Genomic DNA, 20,698 nt, shown 5'->3' with positions numbered 1-20,698 from the left:
GTGTCCACCTGGGTTTGCTCCGGAGGCTCCGGTTTCTTCCCACAGTCCAAAGCTGTGCAGGTTAGGGTGGATTGACCATGCTAAATTACCCATAGTGCCCAGGGATGTGTAGGCTAGGGTGCGTTGGCCATGCTAAATTACCCATAGTGCCCAGGGATGTGTAGGCTAGGGTGCGTTGGCCATGTTAAATTACCCATAGTGCCCAGGGATGTGTAGGCTAGGGTGCGTTGGCCATGCTAAATTACCCATAGTGCCCAGGGATGTGTAGGTTAGGGTGCGTTGGCCATGTTAAATTACCCATAGTGCCCAGGGATGTGCAGGTTAGGGTGGATTGGCCATGCTAAATTACCCATAGTGCCCAGGAATGTGCAGGTTAGGGTGGATTGGCCATTCTAAATTACCCATAATGCCCAGGGATGTGCAGGTTAGGGTGGATTGGCTGTAGGAAAGGCAGGGTTACAGGGCTAGGGAGGGAGGTTGGGTCTGGGTGGAATGCTGTCCGGATGGTCAGCGCAGACTGAACGGACCGGGCCACCCTGCTGCGGTCACTTGTGGATTCGCTGGTGCGACAGAAGGTGCTGCGGCTGAGTGAAGGCCTTCCCGCAGACCGAGCAGGCGAAGGGCCTCTCCCCGGTGTGGATGCGCCGGTGGGTCTGCAGGTGGGACGAGCGGGTGAAGCCCTTGCCGCAGACCGGGCAGGCGAAGGGCCGCTCGCCGCTGTGGATGCGCTGGTGTGCCCGCAGGTTCCACGCGTGGGTGAAGCCGCTGCCGCAGACCGGGCAGGAGAAGGGCCGCTCGCCGGCGTGCCCGCGCTGGTGCCGCAGCAGGTTGTTGGACTGGGCGAAGCCCTTGCCGCAGGCGGGGCAGGTGAAGGGCCTCTCGCCCGTGTGCACCCGCTGGTGCTTCAGCAGCTGCGACGAGTTGGTGAAGCCCTTCCCGCACTCGGAGCAGGCGAAGGGCCTCTCCCCGGTGTGCACCCGCTGGTGCGTCTGCAGCGTGGTGGACTGGGTGAAGCCCTTCCCGCACACCGAGCAGGTGAAGGGCCTCTCGCCTGTGTGGACCCGCCGGTGAGCCGTGAGGTTGGACGAGCACCGGAACCGCTTCCCACAGTAGGTGCAGCTGAATGGCCTCTCCTCGGTGTGAGCCCGCTGGTGCGACTGCAGGCAGAAGGACTGCGCAAAGCCCTTGCCGCACACAGAGCAGATGAACGGCCGCTCCCCGGTGTGACTGCGGTGGTGGTTTTCCAACTGCGATGGGTAGCTGAACGCCTTCCCGCAGTCCCCGCATTTCCACGGTTTCTCCATGGCCTGGTCTCTCCCTCCGGGTTCGGATAACCAGTTAAACGTTCATCCACGTCCACACGCACGCCCAGGTCACGCCTACCACCGTGGATGGTGCAATGTTACCGAAAGCTGCGTAACTGGGTGATGGCACTGGAAGACTCTCAATTGGATGTGTGCCCGCCGTTGCGGTCTCACTGAAGTTTGAAAGCCAGCGGGCAAAATGACACACATTTTCTCTTTCCTTCCCACCTTCAAAGGCCAGATGCCTGTCAAAGCTCAACACACTGCTCGGTTTGAGTGTTCCATCTGTGAATCCTCTTCCTCAATACCCTGTCAAAAGGAGAGTTCGCAAACATTGCTTCTGGCAGGACGGCAAGGAACTCTAGAATGTCTACAGTGTCGGCGCAGGCCCTCCGGAGGATCTCCGCCATATCCACCCCTCCACCCTGTAACCCTGCATTTTCCCCACATGGCTCATCCTCCCAGCCTGGACACTACGGGGCAACACGGCACGCCCAAACCACCCGAAGCCTGCACGTCTTTGGACTGTGGGAAGAAACCGGTGCGCCCGGAGGGGGACTCGCAGTCACGGGGAAGAGGAGGTGCAAGCTGCGGGCGGAGAGACGGTCGCCCCCCCCGAGGGTGGAATCGAACCCGGGTGCCTTCCAGCCGCGGCGCTAACCACTGAGCCACCCCGCCATAATCATTCCCGTCGATGGCCAATCGAATGTCAAAAAGCGAGGCGGGGGGGATTTTAAAGGGACGTGCAATCGGATATAGGGTGAACGAGCGGAGGTCTCAGCAGAGTATAGAGCCCCAATGATGCAGCCCTTGGGGGTTGGGGGGCTCAGCGACCTTGGGTATGGGAGCAATGGAGCATCCATCCCCTCACCAAGATGGCGGCCGGTGGGGGTTGGCAACAAAAGGGAACGAGCAGCCCCTAGGTCTACTTTCCCTTACCAAAATGGCCGCTGGTGCAACAAAGGGGGTTGGTTGGGGTCGCGCCCAGTTGTTTCCCCTCACCAAGATGGCGGCGGCCGGAGTGAGACAGTGGGAAGGAGCCCCCGCCCACCTCGCCCCTCACCAAGATGGCGCCCGGGGCCGCGGTGAGAGGGAGCCCCCGCCCACCTCGCCCCTCACCAAGATGGCGCCCGGGGCCGCAGTGAGAGGGAGCCCCCCTGCCCCTCACCAAGATGGCGCCCGGGGCCGCGGTGAGAGGGAGCCCCCGCCCACCTCGCCCCTCACCAAGATGGCGCCCGGGGCCGCAAAGAGAAGGAGCCCCCGCCCACCTCGCCCCTCACCAAAATGGCGCCAGGAGCCGCAGTGAGAGGGAGCCCCCGCCCACCTCGCCCCGCACCAAGATGGCGCCAGGAGCCGCAGTGAGAGGGAGCCCCCGCCCACCTCGCCCCTCACCAAGATGGCGCCAGGAGCCGCGGTGAGAGGGAGCCCCCGCCCCTCACCAAGATGGCGGCCACCGCGACGACATCTCGCCTCCCAACCCCCGGCCCCACGCCCTTCAGGGGGCCTCGGGGTAAATATCGAAATCTTACTCCGGGCCTCCCCCCGCCACTCCGGATGTTCATAAACAACCCTGAGGTTAATTTGCACACCCCCCCTCCCCGGGGTGGGGTGGTTCCCGATCCCCCCTCCATTCCCGCCGGCTCACCGCCATCCCCGGTACCCGCGGACCGTCCACCTCCCCGCACGGCCGGCACTGCGCATGCCCAGCCGTGCCGCCGCCGCCGCAGGGGGAGGTGAGGGGCTGCGCGTGCGCGGCGCCGGCACGGCCGGCCGCGCGTGCGTGTTGCCGGCACCGCTCCCTCCTCCAGATCCCACCGTCCTTACCAGGCCCCCACCGCTGAGGGCGCTGCGCCGCGCTTTAGCCGCCTCCACCAGGTCCAGGGGGACCCTTCGGCCCGTCCAGCCCATGGCGACCCTCCTTCCAAGTTTAAACCAGTCCCAGCTACCTCCCCGGCACTTAATGGAATGAACTGAAAACGTGCTGCTGGAAAAGCTTTCCCAGCGACACATCTTTCAGCTCTGCTCTCCCAGCATCTGCAGTCCTCACTCACTTCCTCCTTAAATGGAGTCAACTGCCAGAGTAAGTGGTGGGTCACAGCATTTGAAAGACATTTGCATCGGTACCCCCGAAAAGCAAAGGTCATCCTGATGGTAAATGGGCCAGGCGAGGCGTGTGGGACCAGTTTAGCCTGAGGAGGTTTTGACGCCAAGGTAGCGGACAGTGAAGGATTGCCCAAGAGCCCAGTGGGATCTTGATCGACTGGGCCAAGTGAGCCCAAGGAATGGTAGATGGGAGTTTAAGTGAGTTTAAAGCGATTTCGGTAAGGCAAACAAGCACAGTAGCTGGGGAATGTTGCTGAGCAGAGGGACCCTGGGGTGCAGGTTATATATATAGTGCCTTTGAGGTGGAGTCGCAGGCAGACAGGGCGATGAACGAGGCATTTGGCACTGCTGGCCTTCGTTGGTCAGGGCACTGAGCATCGGAGTTGGGACGCCACGTTGCGGCTGTACAAAACATCACTGAGGCCACTTTTGCGTACAAATTCTGGTCGCCCTGCTACAGGAAGGATGTTGTTAAACTGGAGAGGGTGTGTAAAAGATTTACCAGGATGTTGCTTGGACTGGGAATGTTTGAGTTATAGGGCGAGGCTGGATAGACTGCGACCTCTTCCCCTGGAACGTCAGAGGCTGATGGGGTGACTGATAGAGGATTACAAAACCGTGAGGGGCTGAGGTAAGGTGGATAGGCGAGTAGGGGAGGCCAAAACTAGAGGTTTAAGATGAGAGGGGAAAGATTTAAAAGGGACCTTGAGGGGCACTATGTTATGCAGAGGGTGGTGTGTGTATGGGATAAGGAAGTGGTAGAGGCTGGTACAATTCCAATGTTTAAAAGGCATCCGGACGGGTACATAAATAGGCAGGGTTTTAAGGCAAATGGGACTAGTTCAGTTTAGGGCAATTTAGCCCCATCCTTCTCCCTTACCCTGAACAAGTAACACATTCCCACTTGAGATGTCCAACTCATTTTTGGGAGTTGGATCTACTCCCACCAGGAATTCAGACAATATCGTCGAGATCATCAGAGTAAAATAATCTATTCCTGGCCTCTGTTCTGGATTCCTTTCTTCTGTCCATTATTTCGGAGCTGCGTGCTGTGGTCACCAAACACCCTTGCAGTGTCAGTCATTTCCTCCTGCTGTCCATCCAATTGTGTTTCGACCCCCTCTGGTCTGAGGAATGTCTCCAGTCTCTCTCTCTCTGTGTGCTCAGAAACACATCAGGTGCCCGAAAATCATGGATCCAAGCCCCAGACAGATCCCAGGGAGCGGGACAGACTCGAGGGTCTTCCCAAAATTCAACTGGAAGTAAGCACGGGCAGTTTCCTTCCCCCAAGGACATGGGTAAACCAGATGGATGTTCTCCCCCCCCCCCCCCCCCCCAAGTAATCGACAGTGGATTTACGGTCGCCATTAGAATCTTAATTCCAGATTCCGTTTCTTTTCACTGAGTTCCAAATCCACCGTGGTGCAGACTCGAAGCTGGTTCCCAGAACATTGCTGGGTCTCTGGATTAACAGTCCAGCGCTAGCTTTAGGGAACATCTCCGAGACACCCGCACCAATCAACCACTCCGCCCCGTGGCCCAACATTTCAACTCCCCCTCCCACTCTGCCGAGGACATGGAGGTCCTGGGCCTCCTTCACCGCCGCTCCCTCACCACCAGATGCCTGGAGGAAGAACGCCTCATCTTCCGCCTCGGAACACTTCAACCCCAGGGCATCAATGTGGACTTCAACAGCTTCCTCATTTCCCCTTCCCCCATCTCATCCCAATTCCAACCTTCCAGCTCAGCACTGTCCCCATGACTTGTCCGGACTTGTCCGACCTGCCTAGCTCCTTTTCCACCTATCCACTCCACCCTCTCCTCCCTGACCTATCACCTTCATCCCCTCCCCCACTCACCCATTGTACTCTATGCTACTCTCTCCCCACCCCCACCCTCCCCTAGCTTATCTCTCCACACTTCAGGCTCACTGCCTTTATTCCTGATGAAGGGCTTTTGCCCGAAACGTCGATTTTGCTGCTCCTCGGATGCTGCCTGAACTGCTGTGCTCTTCCAGCACCACTGAGCCAGAATCTGGTTTCCAGCATCTGCAGTCATTGTTTTTACCCCGCTAGGACATTGCCAGGTCACTGAAAGGCAGGTAGAGAGAGAATGGTAACCTGGTCAGTGGGGCACAGTGGAGCCGGGCTCGATTCCAACCTCGGACGACCGTCCCTGCAGAGTCTGCACATTCACCCCCCCTCACCCCCCCACCCCCCAACCCCTCCACCCCTTCCCCCAAGCCCGTGGCACACTCCAAACATGCACAGGTTCAGATGGTTTGGCCATGGTGTCCAGGGAGGTGCAGGTTAAGGTGGGGAAACGCAGGGTGACAGGGATGGGGGTTCTGGGGGCTGGGGTTTCTGCAGAATGGGAACAGGGTGGAGGGCGCGCTGACAAACAGGGTGAAGGGCCTTCGCCCTGAACTCCCAGTCTTGCCCCTGCGCTCCTCGCACGCTGCCTGACCTGCTAGGGGCTTCTCCAGCCCCAGTTCTGAGCTTGACTCCGACCTGCAGCACCCAGTTCTGCCCTCCCAAACAAAAGTATCCCGGAGAATGATGGCAGGGCGGGAGGTGCAGAGGGATCACGGCTGGCTGGACAGGGCGGCTCCCTAAGATCAACTGTGTCTGCAAGGGAGACCACCCAGGCCTTGGAAAAATAATAACGACCTTGACTCGGATTGAAACCACCTCCACGCCTGTGCTTTTCTACCACAAAGCCGACTTCTAGGGGTTTAAAACATCTGCGCTGTCCTGAACGCGATCAATAGCAAAATGGAACCCCAAACACTGGACTCCCTGGTGTTAGCACAGGGGACGAGTTGGGTGAATCCCATTCTCCCCACCCCCCCCTCCCTCCACACACACACACACACACACACATATACAGTCTCACCAACCCCTGGGGCGCTAACTCTTCTTCTCGCCCAGAGCGGGTGGGGGGAGAGATCCGGTCGTCAAACCAAAAGGGAAACACGAGAGAGTGAGATAGGTGAACGTGGCGGGGGGAGAGAGAAAGGGAAGGCAGTAGCTGGAGGAGAGGGAGGTTAGACACCTACTTTCTAAAGGTAAAACCAAGGGCTGCAGATGCTGGAAACCAGAGTCTAGATTAGAGTGTGGGGCTGGAAAAGCCCAGCAGGTCAGGCAGCATCCCAGGAGCAGGACGATCAACGTTTAGGGCAAAAGCCCCACCTACTTTCCATAGAGAATCCCTACAGTATCGCAGTTAGACAGTAGTGTTGGGGGGGGGGGGGGGGGGGGGGGGGAAAGAAATAAACAGAAAAACCATTACATAGAAGTGTCCACTCTGAGAGGTGGTTCTGAGGGAGCTGGCCCAGCGTTCAAGGAATCTCCTCTAGATTGCTTCAGGAGGAGGGGGAACTGATTCTGGGGCTAGCTGGCCCACAGCCAGTGCCAGAGAAGGAAGAAGGGAGAAAAAGCAAAATCCCTACAGTGGGGCCAACAGGCCCTTCAGCCCAACAGGTCCACACCGACCCATTCCCCACCCCTATGACTCGACATTTAACCCCCCCCCCCCCCCCGACGCTAACCTGTTGGAGGATTCGGAGAGGTGAGGAATGGTTAGGGATAGTCAGCAGGGTTTCTTTGTGGGAGGGAACCGCGTCCCGCTGGGGAGCAGCGCGGGGTGGGGGGGGGTGGGGGGGGGGGGAGGTTTAGCGAGCGGGTGTGGGCACCGCCACCTCAGCGCTCCCCTTCCCCGGTCACAGAGCTGTCGGCCGTCCCAGTCCAGGAGGGGCCGGCTCCAGTGAAACCAGGGCCCAAAGCTGACGCCCGTCGTCCTCGGGTCTCTGAAAGCCGTCTCCGCTGCCTCACCAATGGACTGCCTGGCAACCGTCTCAGGCTGAATCAAACAGGCCATAGCCATGGTGGAAGAGAGTCATAGAGGTGGGCAGCACGGAAACAGACCCTTCGGCCCAACCCGTCCGTGCCGTCCCAGATATCCCAACCCAACCTAGTCCCACCTGCCAGCACCCGCCCCGTATCCCTCCAAACCCTTCCTATTCATATCCCCATCCAAATGCCTCTTAAATGTCGCAATTGTACCAGCCTCCACCACTTCCTCTGGCAGCTCATTCCATACACGTACCACCCTCTGTGTGAAAAAGTTGCCCCTTAGCGCTCTTTTATATTTTTCCCCTCTCACCCTAAACCTATGCCCCTCTTGTTCTGGTCTCCCCAACCCCAGGGAAAAGACATTGTCTATTTATCCTATCCATGCCCCTCATAATTTTGTAAACCTCTATAAGGTCACCCCTCAGCCTCCGACACTCCAGGGAAAACAGCCCCAGCCTGTTCAGCCTTTCCTTGTAGCTCAAACCCTCCAACCCTGGCAACATCCTTGTAAATCTTTTCTGAACCCTCTCAAGTTTCACAACATCTTTCCGATAGGAAGGAGACCAGAATTGCACGCAGTATTCCAGCAGTGGCCTAACCAATGTCCTGTACAGCCGCAACATGACCTCCCAACTCCTGTACTCAATACTCTGACCAATAAAGGAAAGCATACCAAACACCTCCTTCACTATCCTATCTACCTGCGACTCCACTTTCAAGGAGCTATGAACCTGCACTCCACGGTCTCTTTGTTCAGCAACACTCCCCAGGACCTTACCATTATGTGTATACGTCCTGCTAAGATTTGCTTTCCCAAAATGCAGCACCTCGCATTTATCTGAATTAATCTCCATCTGCCACTTCTCAGCCCATTGGCCCATCTGGTCCAGATCCTGTTGTAATCTGAGGTAACCCTCTTCGCTGTCCACTATACCTCCAATTTTGGTGTCATCTGCAAACTTACTAACTGTACCTCTTATGCTCGCATCCAAATCATTTATGTAAATGACAAAAAGTAGTGGGCCCAGCACTGATCCTTGTGGCACCCCACTGGTCACAGGCCTCCAGTCTGAAAAACAACCCTCCACCACCACCCTCAGTCTTCTCCTTTGAGTCAGTTCTGTATCCAAATGGCTAGTTCTCCCTGTATTCCATGAGATCTAACCTTGCTAATCAGTCTCCCATGGGGAACCTTGTCGAACGCTTTACTGAAGTCCATAAAGATCACATCTACAGCTCTGCCCTCATCAATCTTCTTTGTTACTTCTTCAAAAAACTCAACCAAGTTTGTGAGACATGATTTCCCAACTACAAAGCCATGTTGACTACCCCTAATCAGTCCTTGCCTTTCCAAATACATAGACATCCTGTCCCTCCGGATTCCCTCCAACAACTTGCCCACCACCGAGGTCAGGCTCACCGGTCTATAGTTCCCTGGCTTGTCCTTACCGCCCTTCTTAAACAGTGGCACCACGTTTGCCAACCTCCAGTCTTCCGGCACCTCACCTGTGACTATCGATGATACAACTATCGCAGCAGGAGGCCCAGCAATCACTTCTCTAGCTTCCCCACAGAGTTCTCGGGTACACCTGATCAGGTCCTGGGGATTTATCCACCTTTAACCGTTTCAAGACATCCAGCACTTCCTCCTCTGTATATCGGGACATTTTGCAAGACGTCACCATCTATTTCCCTACAGTCTATATATCTTCCATGTCCTTTATCTAGCCTTGGTAACCAGCCTCCCATGGGGAACCTTGTCGAACGCCTTACTTGAAGTCCATATAGGTAGTCCATCCTGGGATGAAGAATCTGTCCCCATCATCACCCCGACTGCCCACTTCCCCACACCGTTCTGCCAGGGTTTTCAGCTGCGGCTGCAACTCTCGCCCATTCCCTTTGTCTTTTCGGTTTCAATTCATTCACCGGACGAGGGCCATCATCTACTGCCCATCCCTTATTACCCAGGGGGGCGACGGGTAAGAGTCAACCACATCGCTGCGGGTCTGGAGTCACACATTGGCCAGACCAGGTGAGGATGGCAGCTTCCTTCCCTCAAGGACCTCAGTGGAGCAGACGGGTTCACGGGCATCGCTAAAATTCCAGACGTTCACCGAATTCACCTGCCGTGGCGGGATTCGGAGCCAGCTCCCCAGGACCTGACCTGGGCCTTTGAATGAACAGTCCCGCGATAATGCCGCTAAGCCATCGCCTCCCCTTGAGATCTCTCGAGTTAACCCCCCCCCCCCTTGGGGTCTCCGGTATTAACTGCCCTCACACACTCACCTCACTGTTCTCACAGTCCTCGCCATGTTCTTAGCCGACTTCCTTGAATTGAGCTCAGTTTCCTGTTCCATTGCCACATCTATTGACTGTATCTAAATGAGACTACTGCCACTGTCCATTCCCCCGACCATGCGTAGCTCCCTTGGAAATGTCATATTGCGCCCTCCCCCCACCCCCACCCCCACTGGCTCCCACAGTGCTGCAAGGGAAGGAGTTACGGGTTGCTCACCCACTGATGTAATCCTGAGGTCCCTCAAATCTCTTGGTGCATAATCGCACCAAGTCTTGGAATCGTAGAATTTGTCTTGGAAGGTCTACGAGATCGTTTTGTGGCGGAGCCCACGAGGGAACAGGCAATACTGGATTTCGTGTTGTGCAATGAGATAGGGAGCTCAAAGTGAAGGAACCCTTCCTGATCACAATATGATTGAATGCACTCTGCAATTTGAGAGAGAGAGAGAGACAGAAGATAGAATCAGAAGGCAGTGTTGCAGCTGAATAAAGGCAGCGTCAGAGGCATGAGGGAGGAGCTGGGAGAGGGGAATTGACTGGGAGAGGGGTCTAGCAGGAAGGACAGTGGGACAGCAATGGCAGGAGTTTCTGGGAGTAATTCAGGAGACCCAGCAGAGATTCACCCTGAGGAAAAAGCAGCAAGGGTGAGGCAAGCATGGCTGATGAGGGAAGTCAGAGACAACATAAAAGCAAAAGAGAGAGCATACATTGTGGGAAGGGCAGCAGGAAGCCAGAGGATTGGGAAGCTTACAAAGACCAACAGAGGACAATAAAAGAAGAAATAAGGAGGGAGAAGATTAAATATGAGGGTAAGCTAGCTAGTAATGTGAAGGAAGACTGTAAGAGTTTCTATAGATTTATTAAGGGCAAAAGAGAGGCAAAAGTGGACATTGGGCTGCTGGAAAATGTCGCTGGAAGGATAGCAGTGGGGAACAAGGAAATAGCTGAGGACCTGAATGTTTCCTTCGTGTCAGTCTTCATGGTGGAAGACATGTGTAATATCCCAAAAATTCAAGAGAGTGAGGGGGCAGGAGTGAGCATTGTGGCCATCAGCAAGGAGAATGGGCTAGAAAAACTGAATGGCTTAAAGGTGGATAAATCCCCTGGACCAGATGGACTACAGCCCAGAGTTCTAAGGGAGATAGCTGAAGAAATAGTGGAGGTATTAGTGATAATCTTTCAGGAATCGCTAGAATCGGGGGAGGGTCCCAGAGGACTTAAAAAATCGCTAACGTGACACCTCTGTTTAAAAAGAGAGTAAGGCAAAAGATTACAGACCGAGTAGCCTAACCTCAGTTGTGGGTAAGATCCTGGAATTCATTGTGAGGGATGAGATTTCTGAATCCTTGGAAGTGTATGGTAAAATAGGGCCGATTCAGCTTGGCTTCACCCAGGGGAGGTCATGCCTGACAAATCTGCTAGACTTCTTTGAGGAAGTAACGAGCAGGTTAGACCAAGGAGAGGCAGTGGATGTTATCTACCTGGACTTCAAAAAGGCCTTTGACAAGGTGCCTCACAGGAGGCTACTGAAGGGGATAAGGGCCCATGGTGTCAGAGGCAAGGTGCTGGCATGGAGAGAAGCCTGGCTGTCTGGCAGAAAGCAGAAATTGAGGATAAGAGGGACCTTCTCAGGACGGCAGCCGGTGACAAGTGGTGTTCTGCAAGGCTCAGTGTTGGGAACCACAACTTTTCACTTTAGGCATTAATGATCAAGATGAAGGAACCGAGGGCATTCTGCCCGAGTTTGTAGACGATACAAAGCTAGGTAGAGGGACAAGTAGCATTGGGGAGGCTGCAGAAGGATTTGGACAGGTTAAGAGAGTGGGCAAAGAAATGGCAGATGGAGAACATCGTGGCAAAGTGTGAGGTCACGCGCTTTGATAGGAAGAATAGAGGCATGGACTATTCTCTAAGTGGGGAGAGCATTCAGAAATCTGAAGTGCAAAGAGACTTGGGAGTTCTAGTCCAGCATTCCCTCAAGGTGAGTCATTAATGAGGCGGGCAAATCCAGTGATGGTATTTATTTTGAGAGGACTTGAATATAAAAGCAGGGATGTACTTCTGAGGCTATACAAGGCTCTGGTCAGATCACATTTGGAGTATTGTGCGCAGGTTTGGGCCCTGTATCTCAGGAAGGATGTACTGGCCCCTGGACAGTGTTGAGATGGAGGTTCATGAGGACGGTCCCAGGAATGGAAAGTTTAACATGTCAGCATCGCTTGAGGACTCTGGGTCTATACTCAACGGAGCTCAGAAGGACGAGGGGGGATCTCATTGAAACATAGAGAATACTGAATGGCCTGGACAGAGTAGATGTTGGGAAGATGTTTCCATTGGGAGGACAGACGAGGAGCCAAGGGCACAGCCTCAGAGTAAAGGGAAAATCTTTTTAGAATGGAGATAAGGAGAAAGTTCTTCAGCCGGAGAGTGGGGAATTCATTGCTACAGGAGGCTGAGGAGGCCAGGTCATTGAGTATATTTAGGATGGCGATAGTTAGGGTCTCAAGTAGCAAGGATTCAAGGGCTATGGGGAGAAACTTATCAGCCATGGCGGAACAGACTCGATGGGCCGAACGGTCTAATTTCTGCTCCTATGGTCTTAGGGTCTATGGAGTTCCGACAGTATGGAAGCAGGCCATTCACCCATTGATGCCACACCGCCACTACGTAGGGTACCCCGCTCAGAGCCAACTCGCTTCCATTTTGCTGTAATCCCTCATTAACCATGATGAAACCACCCAGCTCGCACATCCCTGGGCACTGTGGGTAATTTAGCACGGCCAATCCACCCTAACCTGCACAGCCCTGGGCACTGTGGGTAATTTAGCACGGCCAATCCACCCTAACCAGCACATCTCTGGGCACTATGGGTAATTTAGCATGGCCAATCCAGCCTAACCTGCACATCCCTGGGCACTATGGGTAATTTAGCACGGCCAATCCGACCTAACCTGCACATCCCTGGGCACTATGGGCCAATTTAGCACGGCCAATTCACCCTAACCTGCACATCCCTGGGCACTATGGGTAATTTAGTACGGCCAATCCACCCTAACCTGCACATCCCTGGGCACTATGGGTAAGTTAGCATGGCTAATCCACCCTAACCTACACATCCCTGGGCACTATGGGTAATTTAGCAGGGCCAATCCACCCTAACCTGCACATCTCTGGGCAATATGGGTAATTTAGCACGGCCAATCCACCCTAACCTGCACATCTCTGGGCACTATGGGTAATTTAGCACGGCCAATCCACACTAACCAGCACATCCCTGGGCACTATGGGTAATTTAGCACGGCCAATCCACCCTAACCTGCACATCCCTGGGCACTATGGGTAATTTATCACGGCCAATCCACCCTAACCTGCACATCCTGGGCACTATGGGTAATTTAGCACTGCCAATCCACCATAACCTGCACATCCCTGGGTAATTTAGCACGGTCAATCCACCCTTCACCTGCACACCTCTGGGCACAATGGGTAATTTAGCACGGCCAATCCACCCTAACCTGCACATCCTGGGCACTATGGGTAATTTAGCACTGCCAATCCACCATAACCTGCACATCCCTGGGTAATTTAGCACGGTCAATCCACCCTTGACCTGCACACCTCTGGGCACAATGGGTAATTTAGCACGGCCAATCCACCCTAACCTGCACATCCCTGGGCACTATGGGTAATTTAGCACGGCCAATCCACCCTAACCTGCACTTCCCTAGGCACTATGGGTAATTTATCACGGCCAATCCACCCTAACCTGCACATCCTGGGCACTATGGGTAATTTAGCACTGCCAATCCACCATAACCTGCACATCCCTGGGTAATTTAGCACGGTCAATCCACCCTTGACCTGCACACCTCTGGGCACAATGGGTAATTTAGCACGGCCAATCCACCCTAACCTGCACATCCCTGGGCACTATGGGTAATTTAGCACGGCCAATCCACCCTAACCTGCACTTCCCTGGGCACTATGGGTAATTTAGCAGGGCCAATCCACCCTAACCTGCACATCTCTGGGCACTATGGGTAATTTAGCACGGCCAATCCACCCTAACCTGCACATCTCTGGGCACTATGGGTAATTTAGCACGGCCAATCCACACTAACCAGCACATCCCTGGGCACTATGGGTAATTTAGCACAGCCAATCCAGCCTAACCTGCACATCCCTGGGCACTATGGGTAATTTAGCACGGCCAATCCACCCTAACCTGCACATCCCTAGGCACTATGGGTAATTTAGCACGGTCAATCCACCCTAACCTGCACATCCCTGGGCACTATGGGTAATTTAGCACGGCCAATCCACCCGAACCTGCACATCCCTGGGCACTATGGGTAATTTAGCACGGCCAATCCACCCTAACCTGCACTTCCCTAGGCACTATGGGTAATTTAGCACGGCCAATCCACACTAACCTACACATCCCTGGGCACTATGGGTAATTTAGCACAGCCAATCCATCCTAACCTGCACATCCCTGGGCACTATGGGTAATTTAGCACGGCCAATCCACCCTAACCTGCACATCCCTAGGCACTATGGGTAATTTAGCACGGTCAATCCACCCTAACCTGCACATCCCTGGGCACTATGGGTAATTTAGCACGGCCAATCCATCCTAATCAGCACATCTTTGGCCTGTGGGAGCAAACCAGTGTACCCGGAGGAAACCCACGCGGTTGGCGGTCGGGAGAACAAGCAAACGCCACCCATTCGCCCGAGGGTGGAAGTGAACCTGGCTCCCGGGTGCTGTGAGGCAGCAGTGTGAACCACTGAGTCATCGTCTCGTTCCCTCTCCTCCCCACCTGCTCTCACCCCAGCCACATCTTTCAACTTCATATTCTTCCGTTCGAATCTTTCCATTGCGTCGCGTCACTCTATATCTCGAATCGCCTCCAGCAGACCACATCTGATTGGTGAGTGAAAAAGAAACCTTCAGACATAGCTGCAATTCTTCCAACTCTTGCCCATTCCCAACTTTAACCACCCGACGTTTGACAGCTGGGCCCGGGAGTGGGTCAGTTAGCTCAGTCAGCTGGCTTGCAGTGCAGAATGATTCCATTCCCACCCTGCCTGAGATCACAAATGAGTCACAGAGATGTACAGCACGGAAACAGACCCTTCGGTCCAACCCGTCCTTGCCCACTCCTAACATAGTCCCGTTTGCCAGCGCTTGGCCCCTATCCCTCCAACCCCTTCCTCTCCATGTCCCCATGCACCTTTTAAATGTTGTCATCGTACCAGCCTCCACCACTTCCTCTGGCAGCTCGTTCCACACACAGGCACCACCCTCCGCGTGAAAACGTTGCCCCTCAGGTCCCCTCTCACCCTAAACCTGCGCCCCTCTAGTTCTGGACTCCCCCACCCCCAGGGGGAAAAGACCCTGCCTATTCACCCTACCCATGGGCCTCATGGTTTAATAAACCTCTGTAAGGTCACCCCTCAGCCTCCGACGCTCCGGGGAAAACAGCCTTGGCCTATTCAGCCTCTTCCTGTAGCTCCAATCCTGGCAACATCCTCGGAAGTGTCCTCTGAACCCGCCCACGTTTCACAACATCCTTCCTCTCCGAAGGATGTTACCTACTAGCTTACCTGACAAAGGAGCAGCGCTCCCATAGCTCACGTATCCAAATAAGCTGTTGGGACTATAATCTGGTGTTGTGTGTATTTTTAACCTTTCCAGTCGGAGCGAGACCTGGGCACAGTAATGCTTACGGTGAGCAACGCTCCTTCCCAACCTCGCTGCTCACCTGACCCTCAGGTGATAACCACCACCAGTTCACGCGCTCTCTCTCTCTCTCTCTCTCACTCGGTGGTTAAGATGGCAGCCCTAGGACTGTGGCAATTTTACCCTTGTCCGGTGTTGAATGGAGAACGGGCAGAGGTGACGCCGTCAGGTCTCAATGGGGTGTGCGCGGGTTGACCTTCCCATCTGCAGCTCCCCTTCCGCTACCCTGTAAAAGTTTTCCCGAAAAGTCATCGCCTCGGGCAGCTCGCTGCATGTGAGCAGTCTCCCCCCCCCCCGCCGCTGCCTCACCACTTTTGAAGACAGAACTTTTTTTTTAAAAATCACACCACACCAGGGGTTGTAGCCCAACAGGTTTATTTGGAAGCACTAGCTATCTCAGGTAGTTCAGGGTGGAGGGTTATAGGCCACAGTAAAAGATCAAAGTGTCATACAAATGATGTGACATATTGAAGAAACCTAGATTGCTATTAAGTCTTTAATCGCTTAGAATGGGGGTTGCAGGTTTCGATTGATTAATATGCACATCCCAGAACTGCTTGGGATTCCTGAGATATTTTTTTAAAAAGTGACATCCCAGCTTAGACAATGCATTAAAGGTGAGGTTCAAGTCTGTTCGTATCCCAATCTTGAGTCAGACTGGTTCTATTTCCAAAGTTGGACAGATATATTTTTTTTTTAAAAATCACACAACACCCAGTTACAGTCTGGAGAAAGTGAGGACTGCAGATGCTGGAGATCAGAGGCGAGAGTGTGGTGCTGGAAAAGCACAGCAGGTCAGGCAGCATCCGAGGAGCAGGAGAGATGATTCAGACAAAAGCCTTTCATCAGGAATGAGGCTGGTGGGCTGGGGGGGGGGGGGGTGTTGTTGAAAGATAAATGGGAGGGGGAGTGGGGCTCAGGGAGGGAGGAGGTAGCTGAGACTGCGATAGGTGGATGAAGGTGGGGGTGAAGGTGATAGGTCAGTGGGGAGTGTGCAGGGGATAGGTGGGAAGGAAGATGGACAGGTCATGAGGGCGATGCCGAGTTGGAAGGTTGGGGAAATGAGGAAACTGGCGAAATCCACATTGATGCCCTGGGGTTGAAGTGTTCCGAGGCAGAAGATGAGGTGTTCTTCCTCCAGGCGTCGGGTGGTTAGGGAGTGGCGATGAACAAGGCCCAGGACCTGCATGTCCTTGGCAGAGTGGGAGGGGGAGTTGAAGTGTTCGGCCACGGGGCGGTGGGGTTGGTTGGTGCGGGTATCCTGGAGATGTTCTCTGAAGCGCTCTGTGAGGAGACGTCCCCTCTCCCCGATGTAGAGGAGACTGCATCGGGTGCAACGGATACAATAAATGATGTGTGCAAGTGCAGGTAAAACTCTGATGGACGTGGGGGGGTCTGTCCTTTCACCTGGTCCTCGCCTTCCACCCCACCAACCTCTCGATACATCACATCATCCTCCACCATTTCCGCCACCTACAAACGGACCCCACCACCAGAGATATATTTCCCTCCCCATCCCTATCTGTATTCCATAAAGACCATTCCCTCCATGACTCTCTTGTCAGGTCACCAACTCACCCTCCTCTCCTGGCACCTTCCCCTGCAGCAATTGTAAAACCTGCGCCCACACCTCCATCCAAGGCCCCCAAAGGAGCCTTCCACTTCCATCAGAGTTTTACCTACGCTTCCACACATGTCATTTTCTGCATCTGTTGCTCCCAACGCAGTCTCCTCTACATCGGGGAGAGGGGGCGCGTACTTGCAGAATGCTTCAGAGAACATCTCCGGGACACCCGCACCAACCAACCCCACCGTCCTGTGGCTAAACACTTTAACTCCCAATCCCAATGAGGAGGTGAGTTATTCGCTGTAGTATTCTGACCTGCTGTTGCAGCCACTGTGTTGGTTATGTGTTGAGTCCAGTTGAGCTCCTGGTCAATGGTTAACCCCCTAGGATGTTGATACTGGGGATTCCATGACGGTAACACCGTCGAATGCTAAGAGGAGGTGGTGAGATTGTCTCATATTTGTGGTGGTGATAGCCTGGCGTCTGTGCGGCGTGACTGTTCCATGTTACTGGTCGGCCCAAGCCTGGGTACTGTCCAGATTTTGTTGCATTTGGGACGCGAGCTGCTTCAGTATCTGAAGGAGCAGCAAATAGTGCGGTGAACATCCCACTCCTGACCCGCACTTGCGGTGAATGAACGGCCTCTCCCCGGTGCAACGGCGCCGGTGAATCGCTAGCTCAGACGGGGGAACCGGAATCCCTTTCCGCACTTTTTCTGCTTAGAGAAGGGGTGAAAAAAAAAATCAACATCGACTTGGACAGCAAACCTGCACAGGAAGACACAAGGAAAAGATTCGGCAGCTGGCTGGTTTTGCAAGTTGAATTTTTCGGTAAATCTTAATCTGGGGCTTTATCGGACCGCTATTGTGCAGGGGAAAGTAAAAGATAGGTTAGAGGAAGGAGTTGTACATAGTTGTTAGTTAATGATTCTCTGGTAAAAATAAAAGTTGTTAATTTTTACTTTAAATGGTGACTTTTAGGACAGTTATTTGCTTCTGGAATTTTCACAGATTACAGCACGGGGTGAATCGTTACTGTGTTGCGGGGCGGAGGGGTTAACCCATGTCATGACATTCCGGGGGCTCATCCGGGATTTTCGATTAGGTTCCCTACAGTGTGGAAACAGGCCCTTCGGCCCAACCAGTCCACACCGACCCTCCGAAGAGTAACCCACCCAGACCCATTTCCCACTGACTGATGCACCGAACATTACGGGCAATTTAGCACGGCCAATTCACCTGGTCTGCACCGTGGGAGGAAACCGGAGCACCCGGAGGAAACCCACGCAGGCATGGGGGAGAATGTGCAAACTCCACACAGACAGTCGCCCGAGGCTGGAATCGAACCAGGGACCCTGGTGCTGTGAGGCAGCAGTGCTAACCACTGTGACACCCGAGAGCTGTTTCTCTCACTTTTAACTTAATTTCGGCGACTTGCGGATGATTAAACAAACGGTCTCACCTCCATCTCATTTAAAGGTGTCGGACCCTGAACTGCGAGTGTTTAAATTTACTGGACTTTTCTCGTACCCCCAAACCTCTCGAAACCTGTTCAAATCACCGGACGACAGCCCCCCCCCCCCCCAAATCTCAAACACGGTCTTCTCTGCCGCGCCAGTGCGCCGACAGACGGGTCTGTCTGAAGCCTTGGCCACGGGCATGTGTGGAGTCCCTCCGCGGCGGACAGTGCTTACGTCCTGCGTGCAAAATCCGACGACATCTGGGTCGCGAGGAACCAAGCGACGCTGTCAAATCCCCACGAGATGTTTCGTTTCTCGAGCGAGCAGCCCACCCGTAATATTCCGTCAAATTGATTAGATTAGGTTCCCTACAGTGTGGAAACAGGCCCTTCGGCTCAACCAGTCCACACCGAACCTCCGAAGTGTAACCCACCCAGACCCATTCCCCTCTGACTAAAGCACCTGGCAATTGAACAGGGCCAATTCACCTGACCCTGCACATCTTTGGACTGTGGGAGGAAACCGGAGCACCCGGAGGAAACCCACGCAGACACGGGGTGGGGGGGGGGGGGAGAACGTGCAAACCCCACACAGTCAGTTGCCCCGAGGCTGGAATCAAACCTGGCACCCTGGTGCTGTGAGGCTAACCACCGCGCTCGCCCAAAACATTGATTTAAAGCATAGGAAAGCTGGTGAGAGAGAGAACCCACAAAAGATACACACGAATGCAGGTTGAGAGACTGAGGCGAAAGAGTCTGAGCTGGCAACCATAGGGAAACAGAAAAATTAAATCTGCTGGACTGTCATAGAACAACCTCCAACAACCGATACGAAGCCTTTGTCGCAAAGACCGAGAGAATACCTCGTGTTTTATTTTTGTTCCCCATTCCACAACTCGTACTGCACAAGTCCTCCTTACCTGAGGGCTGAAAATGTGTTGCTGGAAAAGCGCAGCAGGTCAGGCAGCATCCAGGGAACAGGAGAATCGACGTTTCGGGCGTAAGCCCTTCTTCAGGAATGAGGAAAGTTGGTCCAGCAGGCTAAGATAAAAGGTAGGGAGGAGGGACTTTGGGGAGGGGCGTCGGAAATGTGATAGGTGGAGAGAAGTCAAGGTGAGGGTGATAGGTCAGACTGGGGTGGGGGCGGAGAGGTCGGGAAGAAGATTGCAGGTTAGGAAGGCGGTGCTGAATTCGATGGATTAGACGGAGACAAGGTGGGGGGAGGGGAAATGAGGAAACTGGTGAAATCCGAGTTCATCCCTTGTGGTTGGAGGGTTCCTGGGCGGAAGATGAGGCGTTCTTCCTCCAACCGTCGTTTTGTTGTGGTCTGGCGATGGAGGAGTCCAAAGACCTGCATATCCTCGGTGGAGTGGGAGGGGGAATTGAAATGTTGAGCCACAGGGTGGTTGGGTTGGTTGGTCCGGGTGTCCCAGAGGTGTTGTTGGGTTGGTTGGTTGGACTCCTCCATCGCCAGACCACAACAAAACGACGGTTGGAGGAAGAGCACCTCATCTTCCGCCCAGGAACCCTCCAACCACAAGGGATGAACTCGGATTTCACCAGTTTCCTCATTTCCCCTCCCCTCACCTTGTCTCAGTCTAATCCATCGAATTCAGCACCGCCTTCCTAACCTGCAATCTTCTTCCCGACCTCTCCGCCCCCACCCCAGTCTGACCTATCACCCTCACCTTGACCTCTTTCCACCTATCGCATTTCCGACGCCCCTCCCCCAAGTCCCTCCTCCCTACCTTTTATCTTAGCCTGCTGGACAAACTTTCCTCATTCCTGAAGAAGGGCTTATGCCCGAAACGTCGATTCTCCTCCCTGGATGCTGCCTGACCTGCTGCGCTTTTCCAGCAACACATTTTCAGCTCTGATCTCCAGCATCTGCAGACCTCACTTTCTCCTCCTTATCTGAGGCCCTAACCCACATCTTTCTGCTCCCATCCTGCCTCACACCTTGACAACACTCACCTTATCCATGAGACTCCTGCACCAATGCGAATGGTTGTTGGTTTGGTTGTGATAAGGATTTTGGGGAACTGCAATTGGGGGAGTGAGAGGTAAATATGGGGCTTGCTGAATAGTTGCCCAAGAATTGGACTATGTATTTCATAGGTAATACATTTTAGTAAAACAAATAAGGGCAGGACTTATGCAATATGAAAGTAGGGCCTTGGGTAGTGTTGGAGAACAGAGAGTCATTGGGGTCCAGGTACATAATTCTTTGTAGTTTGCATCATATGTGGGTAGCGTGGTCAAGAAGGCATTTACCACGCTTACTTTCACTGCTCAGACCTTTGAGTATAGTAGAGTTGGGATGTTATGTTGAGGTTGAACAGGATGTTGGCAAAGCCTCTTTGGGAGT

General features: G+C 54.0%; 1 protein-coding gene across 1 annotated transcript in view; it reads right to left on the bottom strand.

The window, feature by feature from the left end:
* Positions 1 to 397: 397 nt before the first annotated feature.
* LOC122543582 (uncharacterized) overlaps positions 398 to 20,698 on the bottom strand; it is a 37,550-nt gene continuing 17,249 nt past the window's right edge. Inside the window, exon 3 of the mRNA XM_087974884.1 lies at positions 398 to 1,287. Coding sequence (XP_087831010.1) covers positions 546 to 1,287 — 742 coding nt within the window. The 3' untranslated portion in view covers positions 398 to 545. The remainder of the gene's footprint in view (positions 1,288 to 20,698) is intronic.

This window comes from Chiloscyllium plagiosum, unplaced genomic scaffold (genome assembly GCF_037043375.1).
Source record: "Chiloscyllium plagiosum isolate Xiang-an unplaced genomic scaffold, Cpla_swu_hap1 HiC_scaffold_27, whole genome shotgun sequence".
Taxonomy (NCBI): domain Eukaryota; kingdom Metazoa; phylum Chordata; class Chondrichthyes; order Orectolobiformes; family Hemiscylliidae; genus Chiloscyllium; species Chiloscyllium plagiosum.
This window is presented reverse-complemented; position numbering and strand designations above follow the sequence as displayed.